This window comes from Cibotium barometz, chromosome 3, assembly GCF_041138505.1.
Source record: "Cibotium barometz isolate CiBa-2024 chromosome 3, ASM4113850v1, whole genome shotgun sequence".
NCBI classification, from domain to species: domain Eukaryota; kingdom Viridiplantae; phylum Streptophyta; class Polypodiopsida; order Cyatheales; family Cibotiaceae; genus Cibotium; species Cibotium barometz.
In genome coordinates, this window is record NC_141048.1 from 42,806,950 (window position 1) to 42,822,407 (window position 15,458).

A 15,458-nucleotide genomic window follows, 5' to 3' on the forward strand; every position below is an offset into this window, starting at 1 on the left:
GAGAAAGATGTAGGGTGGATTGCCTACCTTAAAAGGATTATACTACCGACCTTAGAAAGTATAGACTACCTTACAAACACTAGAGGGTGGAAGGTTTAAACTTCAAAGGCTCGATAGAGCCAACTTAGGAGCAATGATGGATGGGTGATGCACCTCCTCCACAGCCGAAACCTGCAGCACATTTATGGAAATGCTCACTTAAAGCTAATAGGACAAGCCCACCTAACGTAGATATATTTTGAGCCACATCCATATGGCAATGAAAGCAAAGGTAGTTTTCCCAATTTTTGAAGGCTGGCTTTGTGTGTGTATATATGTACATATGTACATATACACCCGTGCATGTGTATGTGCATACGTACATATACACCCGTGCATGTGTATGTACATACGTACGTACATAGTACACACGCATGCATATATACATACACGCGTACATAGATAATCCGGTATTGCATTGACCAAGTATTGCATTGATGGTGTGTGTGTGTGTGTGTGTGTGTGTGTGCATGTGCGCACGCATATATATACACACACTTGGTCGCAACTTACTATAGTGTATTATATAGGAGTACTTACCTACAATGATGGTATAATAACAAATAACATTTAATGCATATATTATCAAACATTATAATAAATATAAATCATCTCACACGGGAACAACACACACTTCTTAGCACTATACCAAGGTGGTTCCAACATTAGGTATAAAAAACATAATGACGACTTTGCACATTAGTCTTCAGCATTAAGTGAAATCACCAAAGAAGATACAAGATGTGATATTGCACCTTACAACAGCAACCATACTTGGGTATATTCTTGCAATACTGTGTTTGGTCTGTCGAAAGCAATTAAGCTACCATCTCTCAACAGCAACCACACACATTGACCTATGAATACCAATTCAACCCCATCTTGCAATAATTGCCAGGCGAGTATTTGGTAAATCGATCAATACCGGTGTCAATTCATCAAGAACTCAAAGATACTTTACAACTGCTTTAAATGCAGAGAGAAGGTGTGCGTCCTCTTTTGCAAACACAAAAAGAATGAACAATGCACTCTTATGATACAGGGTAACATTGAGGGCATTCAGGGCATGAGGATGAGTACATTGATGGTCATCATGATGGCCAAGCATGTGTCTCAAACAAGTAAAGCATACTTTGCTTGAACACGCAAGGGAAGGGCTGATGGACAGAGTGTGGGGGCTAATGCAGAATTTCATTTGAAAGTCCTTAGTTGTCCAGTTAAGGCACACAATGCATTGTAGATCATGCAAAATACTGAGCAGTTTTGGAGCTCGCGATGGATTGAACTGTGCATGAAATGTCACCTTCCATCAAATGGAATAATATGTGGGCATGCTGTGGAATAATAAGTGCCTTAAAACCTTATATATTTGTCAATACTTCAGTCACTTAATTACTAGGACAATTTTAAAGTTTTCAAGTTTGTGTTCAAGGGAAATCAAATGAACGCAAGGCAGCCAAAAAAAAAAATTGAATGTCTGTAAAATGCCCCCTCAAGACAGGGTACAGAAGGTAGTTTCAGACTAGTTGAAGGGTGTCCAACATCAAGTCATTCCAGGCTCCTTCAAAAAATCCTGACTGAGCACCCATCAAGTAGTCCTTATAATTGTATTATTGCAAACACATTTCTGCTGTATAAAACCTCAAATTCTTCATACTGACTTTATATGATACAAGCTGGTAGTCGCACTTGCGACAATTTTACAAGGACTGTGTTGGTGCTCTGTAAATAATGTACGCATTCCATCGAGCAATGCCCCTTTAGAGGATTCCCCACCAAACAATTAACTAGTCAACTTCCTGTGATTAATCCTGCAGTCAAGATCCAGCCATGATTAAGTGCTATGCCAACCAACTGCTTGGCAATCTCTGGATGTGTTAGTAACTTTGCTAAGTCAACAGCTATTGAGCTTCAGGTTTATCAACAGAAGGTACTTACAAAATATGCATGTACATGTATACCATGACCTATCCTGTGATTAATCCTGCAGTCAAGATCCAGACATGATTAAGTGCTATGCCAACCAACTGCTTGGCAATCTCTGGATGTGTTAGTAACTTTGCTAAGTCAACAGCTATTAAGCTTGAGGTTTATCAACAGCAGCCACAAAATATGCATGTACAAAAATACCATATTACCATGACCTATAGGCAATGCCAACCGACTGCTTGGCAATCTCTGGATGTGTTAGTAACTTTGCTAAGTCAGCAGCTAGTGAGCTTGAGGTTTACCGACAGCAGCTACTCACAAAATATGCGTGTACATGTATACCATGACCTAACTGTGGCTAGAGCCTTTACATGACATGACTGCTTGGAAGACAGCAAAGTCAAGGTGTAACAAGGTAAACCGTGGTTGGATTTTTAGAATATCATTATGCCGCTGCTCTCTGAGCACAAATTGCTAAAAATCAACACTGCACTGTCTAGTTGTAAGGCCTCCGGGCCTTGGGAGCCCAATCCTACCCAATTACAAGAGGGCACAGAGTCTTTGGAAAGGCAGGCAGTATCTTGCCATTTAATCAAGAAAACAGGCAGGATGGACACTATGCAGCAATTTCAATGACAATTGGGTAGGTATGGGGCAGGCTACTTGCACAGGCCAAGTAGCTGGCTGCAAAAGGTCGCTAGACTGGGGGATGACCCTTGCCTCATGAAAGGTCTTCCTCAGTCTCCATCTGACATAGCTTTAAATCTACTAGTGATGAACTGTCATTTGGAACAGCTTCACAATGACATCAAATGAAGCAATACCGGAACTATAACAACTGAAGATTTTTTTTTTTCCAAGGATTTGCTGCCAATCTCCACCCCTATTTTGGAGGGTTAGGGGAGAGTCCTATGCCCGCCCATAGATATTTTACAATTTATGACTTCGAATACAGATTGAAGCTTCATACCAAAGGGTAACTTATTACTACGAAGCCAAGACTGGAACGACAATGACCAAATTATGCTAATACATATCATGGAGAAAAAATAGAGACCCTAAGCAAGATAAGCCATGCAAAAAGGGAATTAGAAGAAAATATACATAAAAGAGAGATTTCCGAAAAGAGAGAGAGAGAGAGAGAGATTGGCATACATACATACATGCATAAATACATCAATGCATGCATGCATACACGAGAGAGAGAGAGCTTGTACTCAAGACTCCTCCAAGGGGTTTTATCTAATATAACTTGGAGGGGGGATTGGCCCAAGGCTATTCCGACCCCTAGTGTGGTGTTTTCTCTCTCTACTCTCTCTCTTTTGTTTATTTTCATATTTTCTCAAGGTTTTACACGTGAAGAAGTTGTTTTCTTGAAGATAAGCTACTTACCCGTGCCACGGCCTTTACAAAGACCCGTTTCAATGGTATCAGAGCAAGGAAGAGCGGTGTGATACAAGGAAGGTGATTGGGTATTGTTGAAGATTGAGAAAGCAAGGCTTTGAAAGGAGGACAAAGAGAAGGTTTATCTTGAGTTGTCCGACAAGTACTACGTACCTTTCCAAATATTGGACAAGATCAACGATGTGGCTTTCAGACTAGCATTACCTGATCATTGGAGGATTCAAAATGCTTTTCATGTGAGTCTCCCAAAAGCTTTTAAGGGTCCTGAATCTTTGAAACCAATGAACGAGGATCCACCGGAAGTTGAAGAGCTAGAGAAAGTTCTTCAACCAGAGCAAACTGTCTTTCATAAGGAAAGAAGGGGATCGCATGGCAAGGTTACTAGAAAGTACCCTATCAAGTTCAAGAATTATTTGGCTATGGATGCCAAGTAGGTGGATGAGAACTTCTTTGCAAAGTATCCACAGGTTTTACAAGCATATCAAAAATCTTTGCAAAGTATCCTCAGGTTTTACAAGTATATCAAGAAGCTTTTCAGTTGAGGACAATTGATTAGAAGCCGAGGAGATGTCACCGGACTTTTTATTTTGACATCCAAGGAACCAGAAACAAAGGAGAATGCTCAAGATTTATATTCCACTACAAGGAATTGAGTATTCTAGGACTCAAGGATTGTTGTCCAAGTTGTATCCAAAAGGAGCAACTCTGAGATTGAACAACACTAAATCTTTTGTACAAGAGTCATGTGACTAGCCATCTCATGAAAGCACTGTTTATCAGTGAAGGAAATCAAAACTAAGTACATGGATATGAATATTGTTAGTCTACCATAGTTAGACATTGACATGGGTAGTTGAACTACAATAGGAACTGGTGTAAAAACCAAGAAATTGGTGTCAAACCAAGGAATTGTTTGTGCATTCATTGTTCATTTGATTTATGCTGGTGAGCATGTGCCAAGTGTCAAGGTGTGTGCACGTGTTTGAAAGAACGTAGAGCACCAAGCGAAATAGAGACGTAGCACCCCCCCCCCCCCCCGAGACCACCAATAAAGGTGGGGGATGAGGGGAGACCAAGGGACCTTTGCCCAATATAGAGGGGTTAAGTTGACCCCAACCCTCTGTGGGATAATAGACTACCACATGGCAATGTGAGAAGCAGAGAGCAAGAATCCATTCTAACACCCCCTGGATGTGGATGCAAAGCCCGAAGCCGAGTAACAAGAGCCGACGAGGCTTTGATACCATGAAAGAACGCGGACTAAGCGAAATAGAGACACAGCACGTGGAAGAGGGCCATCAACCGTCCCACCCCACCCAAACATCCTATGAGACCGTGAGGGATGAGGGGAGACCAAGGGACATTTTGCCCTATATAAAAGGGTTAAGTTGACCCCAACCCACTACGTGGGATAATAGACTGCCACATGGCAACATGAGAAGCGAAGGACAAGAATCCATTCCAACAGTGTTTGTGTCTTTTGACATATAACGGGTGCGTGTTGATCTTGATAGGAAGACAATCATGCTGGGAAACTCCTGCCTGCCTGAGGGCGACTCTAGAGGTACAAGAGGTGGGAGTATCTACTAGAGAGGTCAAACCCAAGGTCGCTTTATGTCAAGGGTGAAAACCGTGATGGCAAGATGCTCCACAGAGCCAAGCACAAGAGAAGAGGAGGACGTTCTGCATGAAGAACCATGTCTCAAGAGCCAGAGGAAAAAGAGCTAAGTCCACAGCAAGAAAAAAAACAAAGAAATGCAAGACCCAACAATTGAGGACAACTATTTAACAAGTTAGGGAGATGTCACCAAAGCATCAAAATACATGTTGCTGATATGCAAAAACGTAACGCCTGGAAAAAAAAAAGTGACGTGGCGATGGTAGTGATGTGGCACGAACACATGGCAAGATAGCGGCGCAAGGCCACCTTACAAGCTTGGAATGATGCGACTAGATTTTGGGAAGCAAACGACTAAAGGCTTTTTAAATACTAAAAAGAGAAGAGCTTTTATTATTGAAAAAGATGCTTTTGGACTATAAGTGAGTTTTAAAGCGCTTTCTCAAGTGCTTTTGGACACAAACTATAAATTCAACTATTCTCTCATTGTTGAGACCTTGTACTCAAGACTCCTCCAAGGGGTTTTATCTAATATAGCTTGGAGGGGGGGAGTTTGGGGGTTAGCTGAAGGCTATCTCTAGTGTGGTGTCTTCTCTCTCTACTCTCTCCCTTATGTTTATTTTCTCAATTTACGCGTGAAGACGTTGTTTTCTTGAAGATAAGCTAAGTACCCATGCCACGGCTCTTACGGAGGCCTGCTTCAACAACCCACTATCAGAGTCTATGACTTGATTCAAATAACATGTCCCCAAGGAATTCACACCATGGCAAGGAAAGAGAAAAGGAGGAGGAGGAGGGGGGGGGAGGGTAGGGTGTTGTCCTTAGTTCTAAGGTCCCATCACACTGACCAGTCCTCATCATTAGTGTCCGAATGTTATGACCATAACTCCTCTTTTATCTCCAGCACATGGAGAAGAAAATCGAGGCCCAGTTGGCTTCCTTCATCCTGCTCTATGCTTAATGCTCAAGAAGACGAGAGAGAGAGAGAGAGAGAGAGAGAGAGAGAGAGAGAGGTTTACAAATGTGAAAAACAAGCCTTTTATCAATACCCATGAATTAAATACCAGGTAACTTTCACTAAAGTTCACACAAAAAGACGGGGTCTGATTCTATAATGATCCCGAAGACGAGAGAGAGAGAGAGAGAGAGAGAGAGAGAGAGAGAGAGAGAGAGAGGTATACAAATGTGAAGAAAAAAAAGCCTTTCATCAATACCCATGAATTAAATACTAGGTAACTTTCACTAAGGATTTAGTATACAATGCTCAGGACACAATTGTTAGTAGGTAAGACAAGACTAGCCTGCTGATGGCCTATGCAAGAAGTATCATCACCAAACCCTCACCTGCTGCAAGCCTGAAGGAATGAGCACATGGAGAATCGTCCTTTCCTCGAGCATCAAAGAAACCATAACAACAGGAGGCCTACTGACATACCACTTTCGAACCCCAACATATTGCATGACACATGGTTATGAGGTCAACTTCAAATGTTCTACTACCTGCACATAGATATATACAATTTTGCTTAGATTTCCTACCTAATAATAATTGTACTCTCTCTCTCTCTCTCTCTCTCTCTCTCTCTCTCTCTCTGCGGTATGGCATCATGCCTTCATTGTCTGTCACCTCTGAGTTTCCATTTTTTTTCATTTTCATTATGCTTTGTTTAGGTTATAGGGGATGCCCTATGCAACTCCCCACCACAATACAATTAAAGCAAAGTGCTTGTAGACGAGAGGTCTGAAGGAAAGCAATATGCTCAAGGACAAACTGTCCGAGAGAGAGTAATTATGAACATGGCGGCAAGAGGATACACATCACCACTTGCAAGTAGCGGGTGTGGTAGCTAGTCTAACTTCTAAGGCATCCATCCAGGGACTCCGTGGTGTGTGCATAGGGGACCAAGGGATCCAGGCAAGAGTGTGCGTGTGTGTGCACAAGTTGCTTCATACTTCCTACTTTCTAGCTCTGCAAGCAGTGGAACTTCTTAAGAAAAGAGCATCACAATCTGTCTACCTACCTATCTACATATGTATGTATCTAGAGAGACACAAACACATGCATACATAAACTTGTGTATAGATGTGTGTGTGTGTGTGTGCGTGTGTGTGTGTGTACACATGTACATAAACTTGTGTATAGATGTGTGTGTGTACACGTGTACATGTACAAACGCACACACACACACATATACATACATAATATGAGCCAATCCATGCACACACACAATATAGATGTGTGTGACACACACATATACATACATAACATGAGCCAATCCATGCTCACAAATAATACTAAGAGAACCATAAAAGGACAATTTAGTAGCACATGTTTACCTTGAAAAAAAAGCCGAAAAGTTAGCCATATTGCTCATGTACCAGTCCCAGGCTATATAAGCTAGCCATATTGCTCGTGTACCAGTCCCAGGCTATATAAGGGTTGACCCGCCCTTTCAAAGTTGCTGGGGTAATGAGTTCACAGCATCAGGATTAAATAAGCCAAGGTAACAGATTCGAGGCTTATGCTTCACAATGGGCATATCATGCAATCAGGCATTGTTTCCATTTCCCAGGGGGAGCACTCATCATAGTGCTTCCATAAACAGTAGTGGGATACACCAACTTGTGATAAGCAGACATTGCTGCTGGGTAAGAGCATAAACACAATACAAGTGCAAGATTTATTCCAAGGAAAAAAAAATATTATGCACATCAAGGTGATTCCACTGACTAGTCTAAAGCTTTATTAGGAGGCTACATATGACTCTCAGCTTAAGGAGGCTCTTGAGGTTCCCGAAGATTCTGCTACATCATCTGCCCTGTTGGTGATCACAGTATTGTTCTCAATTCTTTTCCCTGAATCCTCACCATGGAGGGCCCTGTTCAACCTTCTCAACCAAATGTCATAATCAACAGGATATGGAGTCCCGCAAAGGCTGTCCACATAATCTGCAAATGCTTTCAAAACTGCTGATATCTCCCCTAACTGCTGCTGGATGGCCCTCCGAGCCCAGGACCTCTCTCTCCACTGCAAGGCAGACTCAATGCTATCAAATTGGAGTGTACTTCCCCCACATAGAAAGTAAAGGAGGTAAACTAAGCTCTCAGCATCAGAGGCCGGACAGAGTTTTCCTTCTTGTAGAGCATAGGTAGAAGAGAACCGTAAACTGATCCCGGGGCTATCCCGATCTTCAAGAACAGCATGACCCCACTCCACTAAGACATGATAGCTCTCCCCATCACCTCCTACCACACGTAATATATGCTCTGGAGTTATATCTCCATGTTGAATGCCGGCTGAACCTGCGCTTCGTAAAGCAGAGAGGCAGTCATGGCAGCACCTAAGCGCTTCTTCAGACGAAAACACCCCACGCTTCTGAACAAGAAGATCTAAAGACTCCCCAACAGGTGACGTCACAAGAATGGGTGTTCCACACCATGGGTGGTCACATCGCCCACCTGGACTTTGCTTCATGCAAGAACCTGGGTGTAGAATCCTTCCTGAGGCCACAAGCTGGGGCAAATATTTGCTGGATATACCTCTCTGTTTCATTACATTCAAAACACGCGTCTGCCGCTGCACCTGATACCATGTGCTCATGTCCTCCCAGGAAGGTTCCAGCTGCGAAGGATGAGCTCCGACATAAACATTCAAAAGCTTGCTGCCTTCATCCAAAGCAGTAGCACTGTAAACAGAGCGCCTACCATCACCAAAATCTTCAAGTATCTTAAAGCCTCTTTGCCAATGAGAATCTTCAAGCCATAAGATGGTCCCTGGATCAAGCTTCATTCTCTCCAGCTCCTTGACAACATCTGGCTCAATGTCCTCTTCAATCTCAACAATCTCTCCATGACTTCTGTTAGGTTGATGAGAGGTTGTATCAGTGCCATTTTCACGAACTTCTAAGATACGGCGCTCAAGTCTTCTCCGCTGTAATCGAGTGTTGTGATCTGTGGCCAATTCAGTAATTGATTTCCTTGGTGTCCCTTTGCATTGTTCCATGCTATAAAATGTAGCCAGGAGCAATTGAAGAGCTCCAAAATCACCCCAATTTGCATTGCCAAACCTGTTCCAAACCTGCTCAACAGTCGAAACTGTAATATGTGCCCGCTCCTGCACCCAAGCAGCTGCACTTTCGTAGACCTTGGTAGTGTTTGTGTCCAGTTCATTGACATCACCTTCCACTCTGACCACACTTCCGTATTGAGAATTGACCAGTAAAACATATGCAGTATTTGCATTCTTGTGAATTGCAGACTTTGAATGAGCCATCTTTCGTGACAGAAGCATGTGCAATCCATAAAACACAGCTTGACCAACAATTGCGGGAGAGGGAAGAAGCCCATTTTCGTGTGGAGCATTTCCAAGATCAGGCTTCAACAGCACAAACTCTAAAATGTGCTCCCACAAGGCATAAGCTCCTCCACTACTCTTTCCTACCAAAGCAGCACAATGAGGCCCTTTAACTTTCTTTGAAGCATTCTTCTCCCCATATGCATTCTTTGAACCAAACCCATGAGATCCAGTAACAAAATAAGGAAAAGGATCATCTGCACTCCAGAAAGTCTCCCACAAGCCTTGGGCACTCGCATGTAAGAAGTCCTCCACAGCAAGACACATCTCTGCTTCCACGGACGCTGCAGATGAGGATGATGAGGGAATGGCAGGCATCCGAAGTAATTGCTGGAACTGCACACCCTCCAGTGCAAAATCAAACTGCCGCAGCTCATCCAATTGAAAAGGTGTTTCAATATGAGGGTGTTTGTTTTCTTGAACAGAAAGTCTGTCTTCTAGCCAATTCTGCAGTGTGACACTGAAAGCCTCGCTGTCTGCTAACCTCTTCAAAAACTCCTTCAGGCCGCCCCCACCTGGACTGCGTGCAGAGACAGATGATCGGCTCTTAGGCGAGATACCAATCCTGCTTGAGCTTGCAATGGCACTTTTGCCATCTGGAGAGAGACCTGAAAGCATGAACAAATCTCTACATGACATTACTAATAGAAACTAAACTACACTTGTAGAAAAAAGATTTTAAACTACATTAATAAGGGATTAAGCTAGAAGCCATGGTTAGAGCTAAAGATAAAAATGGAAACCAACCTGAAAATGTTTTCCGAAAGCTTCTCTCTCCCACATGCCCACCGGAAACATCCAGATCTTTTGGACGCCTTCCTGCAAAAAGATGGTTGCCTGTATCTCTTAGAGGGTGATAAAATTGCAATATCTGATCACACGTGACACACCCTTCAGCTTATGATGCTGTGGATGCACATGCATACACATATGTGGGCAGTAGTGATAAAATCTTGCATTACTAATATTCTAGCGTGCGACTCGTTTGATGCATCCATGTCAATTCCACCGATCAAGCATCTTTTAGTCCTTGCAATCAACTGCCATGACAAAGAAGCATCCCACAAACCCTATCCCCATGTTCCCATAGAAAGTGCTGCCATGTCACATTAACAAACAACAAGACACCCATGCAGATATGGCAGATGAGTATGACATCCCATGATGCTGCAACAAGTCATTTCTAGTTGCCTACTTTCAAAAGCTCCATGCATCATATACTCAGATGGTACGCTTGTCTCAGATTCTAATCTTGTCTATGTGTAAGTGTCGATACTCATGAAGTGCCAATACTCTGGCTCCTATGTAGATTTGTGATTCTAAGGGTTTCCCAGTACTACTTTGAAGCATTGTAGCTGATCCCACATCTGTTCCATAGTAAACTCATCCAGCATGGCATCTAAAATGGGCACAAAAACGACTGAGAAACTACATAAAACAGTTCGAGTACGTGAGGCACAGAATACTACTATCCAAGCGAGCTTGTAGCGGGTGAGGAGAACATGGTTTCTTAGATCTGGCAAGAAGAGGCAGAATCAACACAAATCGCAATTGCCAAAGCAGTGATTCAGACTCGTGCAGTTTTGAAAGAAATTAGAGGGAAGAAATCAGGGTTTGATTCTGTGGGAAGAAAACCATACCTGGTCTCATGGCGAACCTCTGTGCGATTCAAAACAAGCAACTTTTGTCTGCCGTTGAAGAAGCAGCAGTAGAAATCATCAACAATTGCAACTAGAGCGAACTGGGCGCTGCAAATTAGGGCAAACGGTATCAGAAGCCGGGCAAACTGTGTATTAGAAGCTGGGCTATAACACCGAACTGCACAGATTAAGCCAAAAGCCCCAAATTATCAGAAACTCTTCGATGAGGGCCAACTAGGCATCAGAATCTCTCTGCAAGTAGGTCAAAACAAGCTCGAGGGGAAGAAAGAAGTAAGGGTAAACGAAAAGGAAGCTGTGGGCAGAGGCAAGGCTATGGGTGTGGGTGTGGCTGTGGCGAGAGAACAGGGCAGCAGTCAACCTGCCATAGCTGTTACATACAAGTTGTGAGAGGAAAGCAGAAGAGATTCCCCTTTGTGTTTCTCCTTTTTGTGCGTGTGGCGCTGTGACTGTGTGTGTAGGGTTAGTGGGCGCCCATGGTACCCACCTCTCTTCTGCATTCAATGGTTTGTCGCCCCCTCCACTCCTCCATTCATGAGTCATGAGTCATGACCTCCTCCATGATGCTTCCATGAACTTTACACTTTAAAATTGTTATCTATTTATACATTTGATAGATATATATAGAAAATGGGTACGTTTGATAGATAATATAAAAATATGAGAATTTATTTATAGGACTTTTAGGGTGTTTATAAACTGCCCCCAATTTATTTATAGGACTTTTAGGGGGTTTCCCTCGCCCCTCGTTGCCTCAGGCAGGGATCATCGAGATACACCTTTCTGTCCATCATCAATGAGAAGCATCTTGGTCGCTTGTCAATTACAGGCGTGCAATCTCGCCCATCCAACCCCTTGGGCATTGGTGGTGGCAAGTGGGAGAGTGTAGCATCTTGGCCACCTGACTTGCAATCTTGCCCATCCAACCCCTTGCTTGTGGGCGAGCAGGGGATTATTTCTAACCAACCTTTGAGAGGATCCAGATGTTTGTCCAATGAAAGGGTTATTAAGTGCCACCCTACACCTCAAACATCTCCACCTTGTTTGGGTGGAGCCATGTAAGGCCACCTTTAGCCTAGTTACATATTTGTCTCTAGCACATGTTTACTTGTTGCATTTGGGGATACATTGGTGGACAACCGCAAATATTTAGGCGACAAGCTACATTTTGTGGCGAGAAATGCTTTGTTAACCCAAAAAAAAAACAACCTCAAGCTAGTAGGCCAGTCACCAAATCTAGTGTTCAATACACCCTTATTGGCATCGTGTGCTTTATGGCAATTAGAAAAGCGGCTGTGTTGTTCTCAACAAGTGTCTGATGCTACAAATAGCTTCTAAGAACCTAATGATTCATCATATTTATAACAATATCTCCATAAAATTAAGCTAGTTGGTATGTATGCATGTATGAAGTAGGTAGGTTTGTGTATATATGAAGATAGATAGGTTTGTTTGTGTGGTGAGTGTGCATGTGCATGTGCATGTGTATGTGTATGTATGCACGTATGTGTCTGTGTGTATGAAGATAGGTAGGTTTGTGTGTGTGGTATGTGTGCATGTGCATGTGTATACACGTATGTGTATGTGTGTGTATGAAGATGCAAGTGCATACATATGCATGTGTACGTTTGCATGTAGGTGTACATGTGTGTATGCATGTACATGCGCATGTGCATGTGTGTATGCATGTGCATGTATATACGTGTGTGCATGTGTTTACACTTTGAATAATTAGGCTAAAGCCTTCCATAAGGGGACCACAAGGGGAGCTAGTTAGCTAGGGATGGGCAGTCCCTCCCCATGGAATTAGTATTATATGCTTACCCATCATTCAATGTTGATTTGATGATGGCCAAGTGTAATCTTACATAATGGACTTTGGTATAAGCTATCTGGCACATAGACAATGCTATGAAGATTAGTCTATCTCCTTGAAAAATCATAACAAATGGTGAGCTCTCATGATGCTTCCAACCTTATGAGTGTAGTTAGTTGATAAAACACTTCTAATAAAAAATATATCATTCAAAACTCAATGCAACTTGTAGCTAGTTGAGAGTTGAAGAAAAACCATTTTTATACTCCTATGTATGGGTGCCTTCTTTGTTCCTCACCTATGCTAGTAATCATATAAAATTTTACATTCGTCTAATTTTTTCAATGTAAATTCATAGTCACTTTTGTAGCTAGTTGAAGTTGAAGAATAACCATAGGATACCAAATTTTTATACTCCTCTGTATGGGTGCCTTCTTTGTTCCTCACCTATGCTAGTAAATCATATAAAAATTATGCATTCATTTACGTAAAAATAGATGAATACATGTGGTCACCCCTACCCAGGCTTCTTTGCATATCACATGGTAATAGCACTTTACATCTCTCCATTTTGCTGCAATCTTGCTAAATATGCCTCGATCTCTTATGTGTAAAGCTGGGTTCCCACATGTTCACTTAATTAAGCACCCCATTCCCCATAAAACTTGGCCACTTGCCAAGCTTGAGAAAGGGAGAAGGTTCCCATTTAAGGTGTGCTCATAGAAGTGGATAAAAAGACCTTGCCACCATGCCCACATGTCTCTACCTGCCATTTCTCTTTGTCAAATTGTCTCCAATTTTGCTATGACCTAGACTGCAATCCTTCTTGCATGTAATTCTCCAAGACCATGCAAAAGATGATGGAGAAAAATATGTGGTCATTTGCAAGCGAATGTGGGCATTTGCATTGTGACTTAGCTTAGTAGCAAGCAAATGTGGGGCAATGCATTGTGGCTTTAGCTCAGTACAGCAAATGAATGTGGGCATTGTGACTTTAGGTTAGTAGCATAAGTGGGAATTGTGACTTTAGGTTAGTACAGCAAGTGAATGTGGGCATTGTGACTTTAGGTTAGTAGCATAAGTGGGCATTTACAATTAAATGTGGGCATTTGTATTGTGACTTTAGCTTAGTAGCATAAGTGGATACATGCCTATTTAAATAGACTCTCTCTCTCTCTCTCTCTCTCTCTCTCTCTCTCTCTCTCTCTTTGTAATTTCAAAAATCATAATCTTGTATTTAACACAAAAGTATTTAATCTCTAAGGCAAGTCTTGAGAATGCAAGTGGGAACAAGCTACATAATATGTGAAAAATTGTAAGGTTATGCAACATGTTGCTCATCATGGCATTATATTTTTAGAAGTGCTTGTGAAAAAGTAAATGTTGACATGAAAATGTTGTGCTATGCTCACAAAGTAGGTGGAGATTTCATTTTACATAGCCAAACCTACAAGAAAGGGTGACACAAGTAAGAACATGTGAGTGCTTGTGAGTTAGATTTCAAATAGAATGGGCTTATGCTAGCTTCAAATCCTACTCCAACTATGACAAAAGGGAGGGGAGTACTTGTTCAAAAAGTACAAGGAATAACAAGTTTCTGATGCACAAAAACAAAGTCTCGTGTTCTCATATCATGTTTGACATGTGAAGAATTTGTATATTGTTTCATTTTTGTGAAGCGAAGAATTTGTATATTGTTTCATTTTTTCCCAATAAAGGTACCATAATCCCACTTCCCTCTAATTTGCTAAATTGCAATATGTGTCATGAGTACTTAACCTTTTCATCTATTTAATTTTTTTTACAATTTTATCATATTAGAGTAAGTGTTAATTCTTTTCCCCTCACCTCATATTGTATATCTACACATTTGCAAGTGTATCAATGCACCTTTGTCTTATCATCTCAACATCACAAACTTCCCATCTTCACATGTGCTCCCTCAAGCACATCGTTTGTGATATCACCCCTTCAATTTCAATGTTTGTTTCAAATTGTGATATCACCCCTTCAATTTCAATGTTTGTGATATCACCCCTTCAATTTCAATGTTTGTTTCAAATTGTGACCACTCCTTCCATTATCACCTTCCACAACAAAAAGTAGAGGCCATCACTACCCAATCACCTAATTGTTCACTTTGAAACTTTGCTGTGTATAAGAGATTGAAAATCAATAACACCTAACAATTATTAGCCCTAAATATCCATATATGTAAGAGATAAAATAAGGACACCACAATAAGAAAATGGGAGCTTTATATCACTTATAATTAGTTGGTCCAAGGTGTTCACACAAACATTTTGAATGCACATTGCCACAATACTTATATTCTTTTGTTGATTTCAAAACCTTGACAAAAGAAGCTAAACTTTCAAATCAAAATTATAGAGCTAGAGTTAATCAAAATACTTGGTCATGGTAAAAGAAGTACAATGCTTTTTTATTTTAACATCTTCAAGAAACTAAAACATTGCAAGGTCCTAGGATTATTCATAATTGATCAAGCGAGTGAAACAAAGGTCAACCAACAACTTTCACTTTTTGCTAATAATAATAGTTGCTAATAATAATAGTTGCTAATAATAATAGTTGCTAATAACAAGGACAACCATGACTGGTCGAGGAGATTTTGAACTT

General features: G+C 41.5%; 1 protein-coding gene across 3 annotated transcripts; it reads right to left on the reverse strand.

Moving 5' to 3' along the window:
- Positions 1–1,493: 1,493 nt before the first annotated feature.
- LOC147640089 (Protein kinase superfamily protein) lies at positions 1,494–11,533 on the reverse strand. Of its 3 annotated transcripts, none has more exons than XM_086776963.1 (6): positions 10,985–11,533; positions 10,092–10,163; positions 7,328–9,952; positions 6,335–6,490; positions 1,978–2,023; positions 1,494–1,850 (listed from the first exon to the last, which is right to left on the reverse strand). In XM_086776963.1, the coding sequence occupies exons 1-3, from the start codon at positions 10,992–10,994 to the stop codon at positions 7,758–7,760; spliced, it is 2,277 nt and encodes a 758-aa protein (XP_086633089.1). In that variant the 5' UTR covers positions 10,995–11,533; the 3' UTR covers positions 1,494–1,850; positions 1,978–2,023; positions 6,335–6,490; positions 7,328–7,757. The 3 variants fall into 3 exon arrangements, with proteins under 3 accessions (XP_086633089.1, XP_086633104.1, XP_086633097.1); XM_086776978.1 differs by having other exon boundaries at positions 7,370–9,952; positions 10,985–11,530; XM_086776971.1 differs by lacking the exon at positions 1,978–2,023 and having other exon boundaries at positions 10,985–11,530.
- Between the last annotated feature and the right edge of the window lie 3,925 nt (positions 11,534–15,458).

Excerpts from the sequence above, each read along its gene's own strand:
- LOC147640089 (XM_086776963.1), bottom strand. Across the intron at positions 9,953-10,091 it reads CTTTCGGAAAACATTTTCAG|GTCTCTCTCCAGATGGCAAA; the intron begins GTTGGTTTCCAT and ends TCATGCTTTCAG.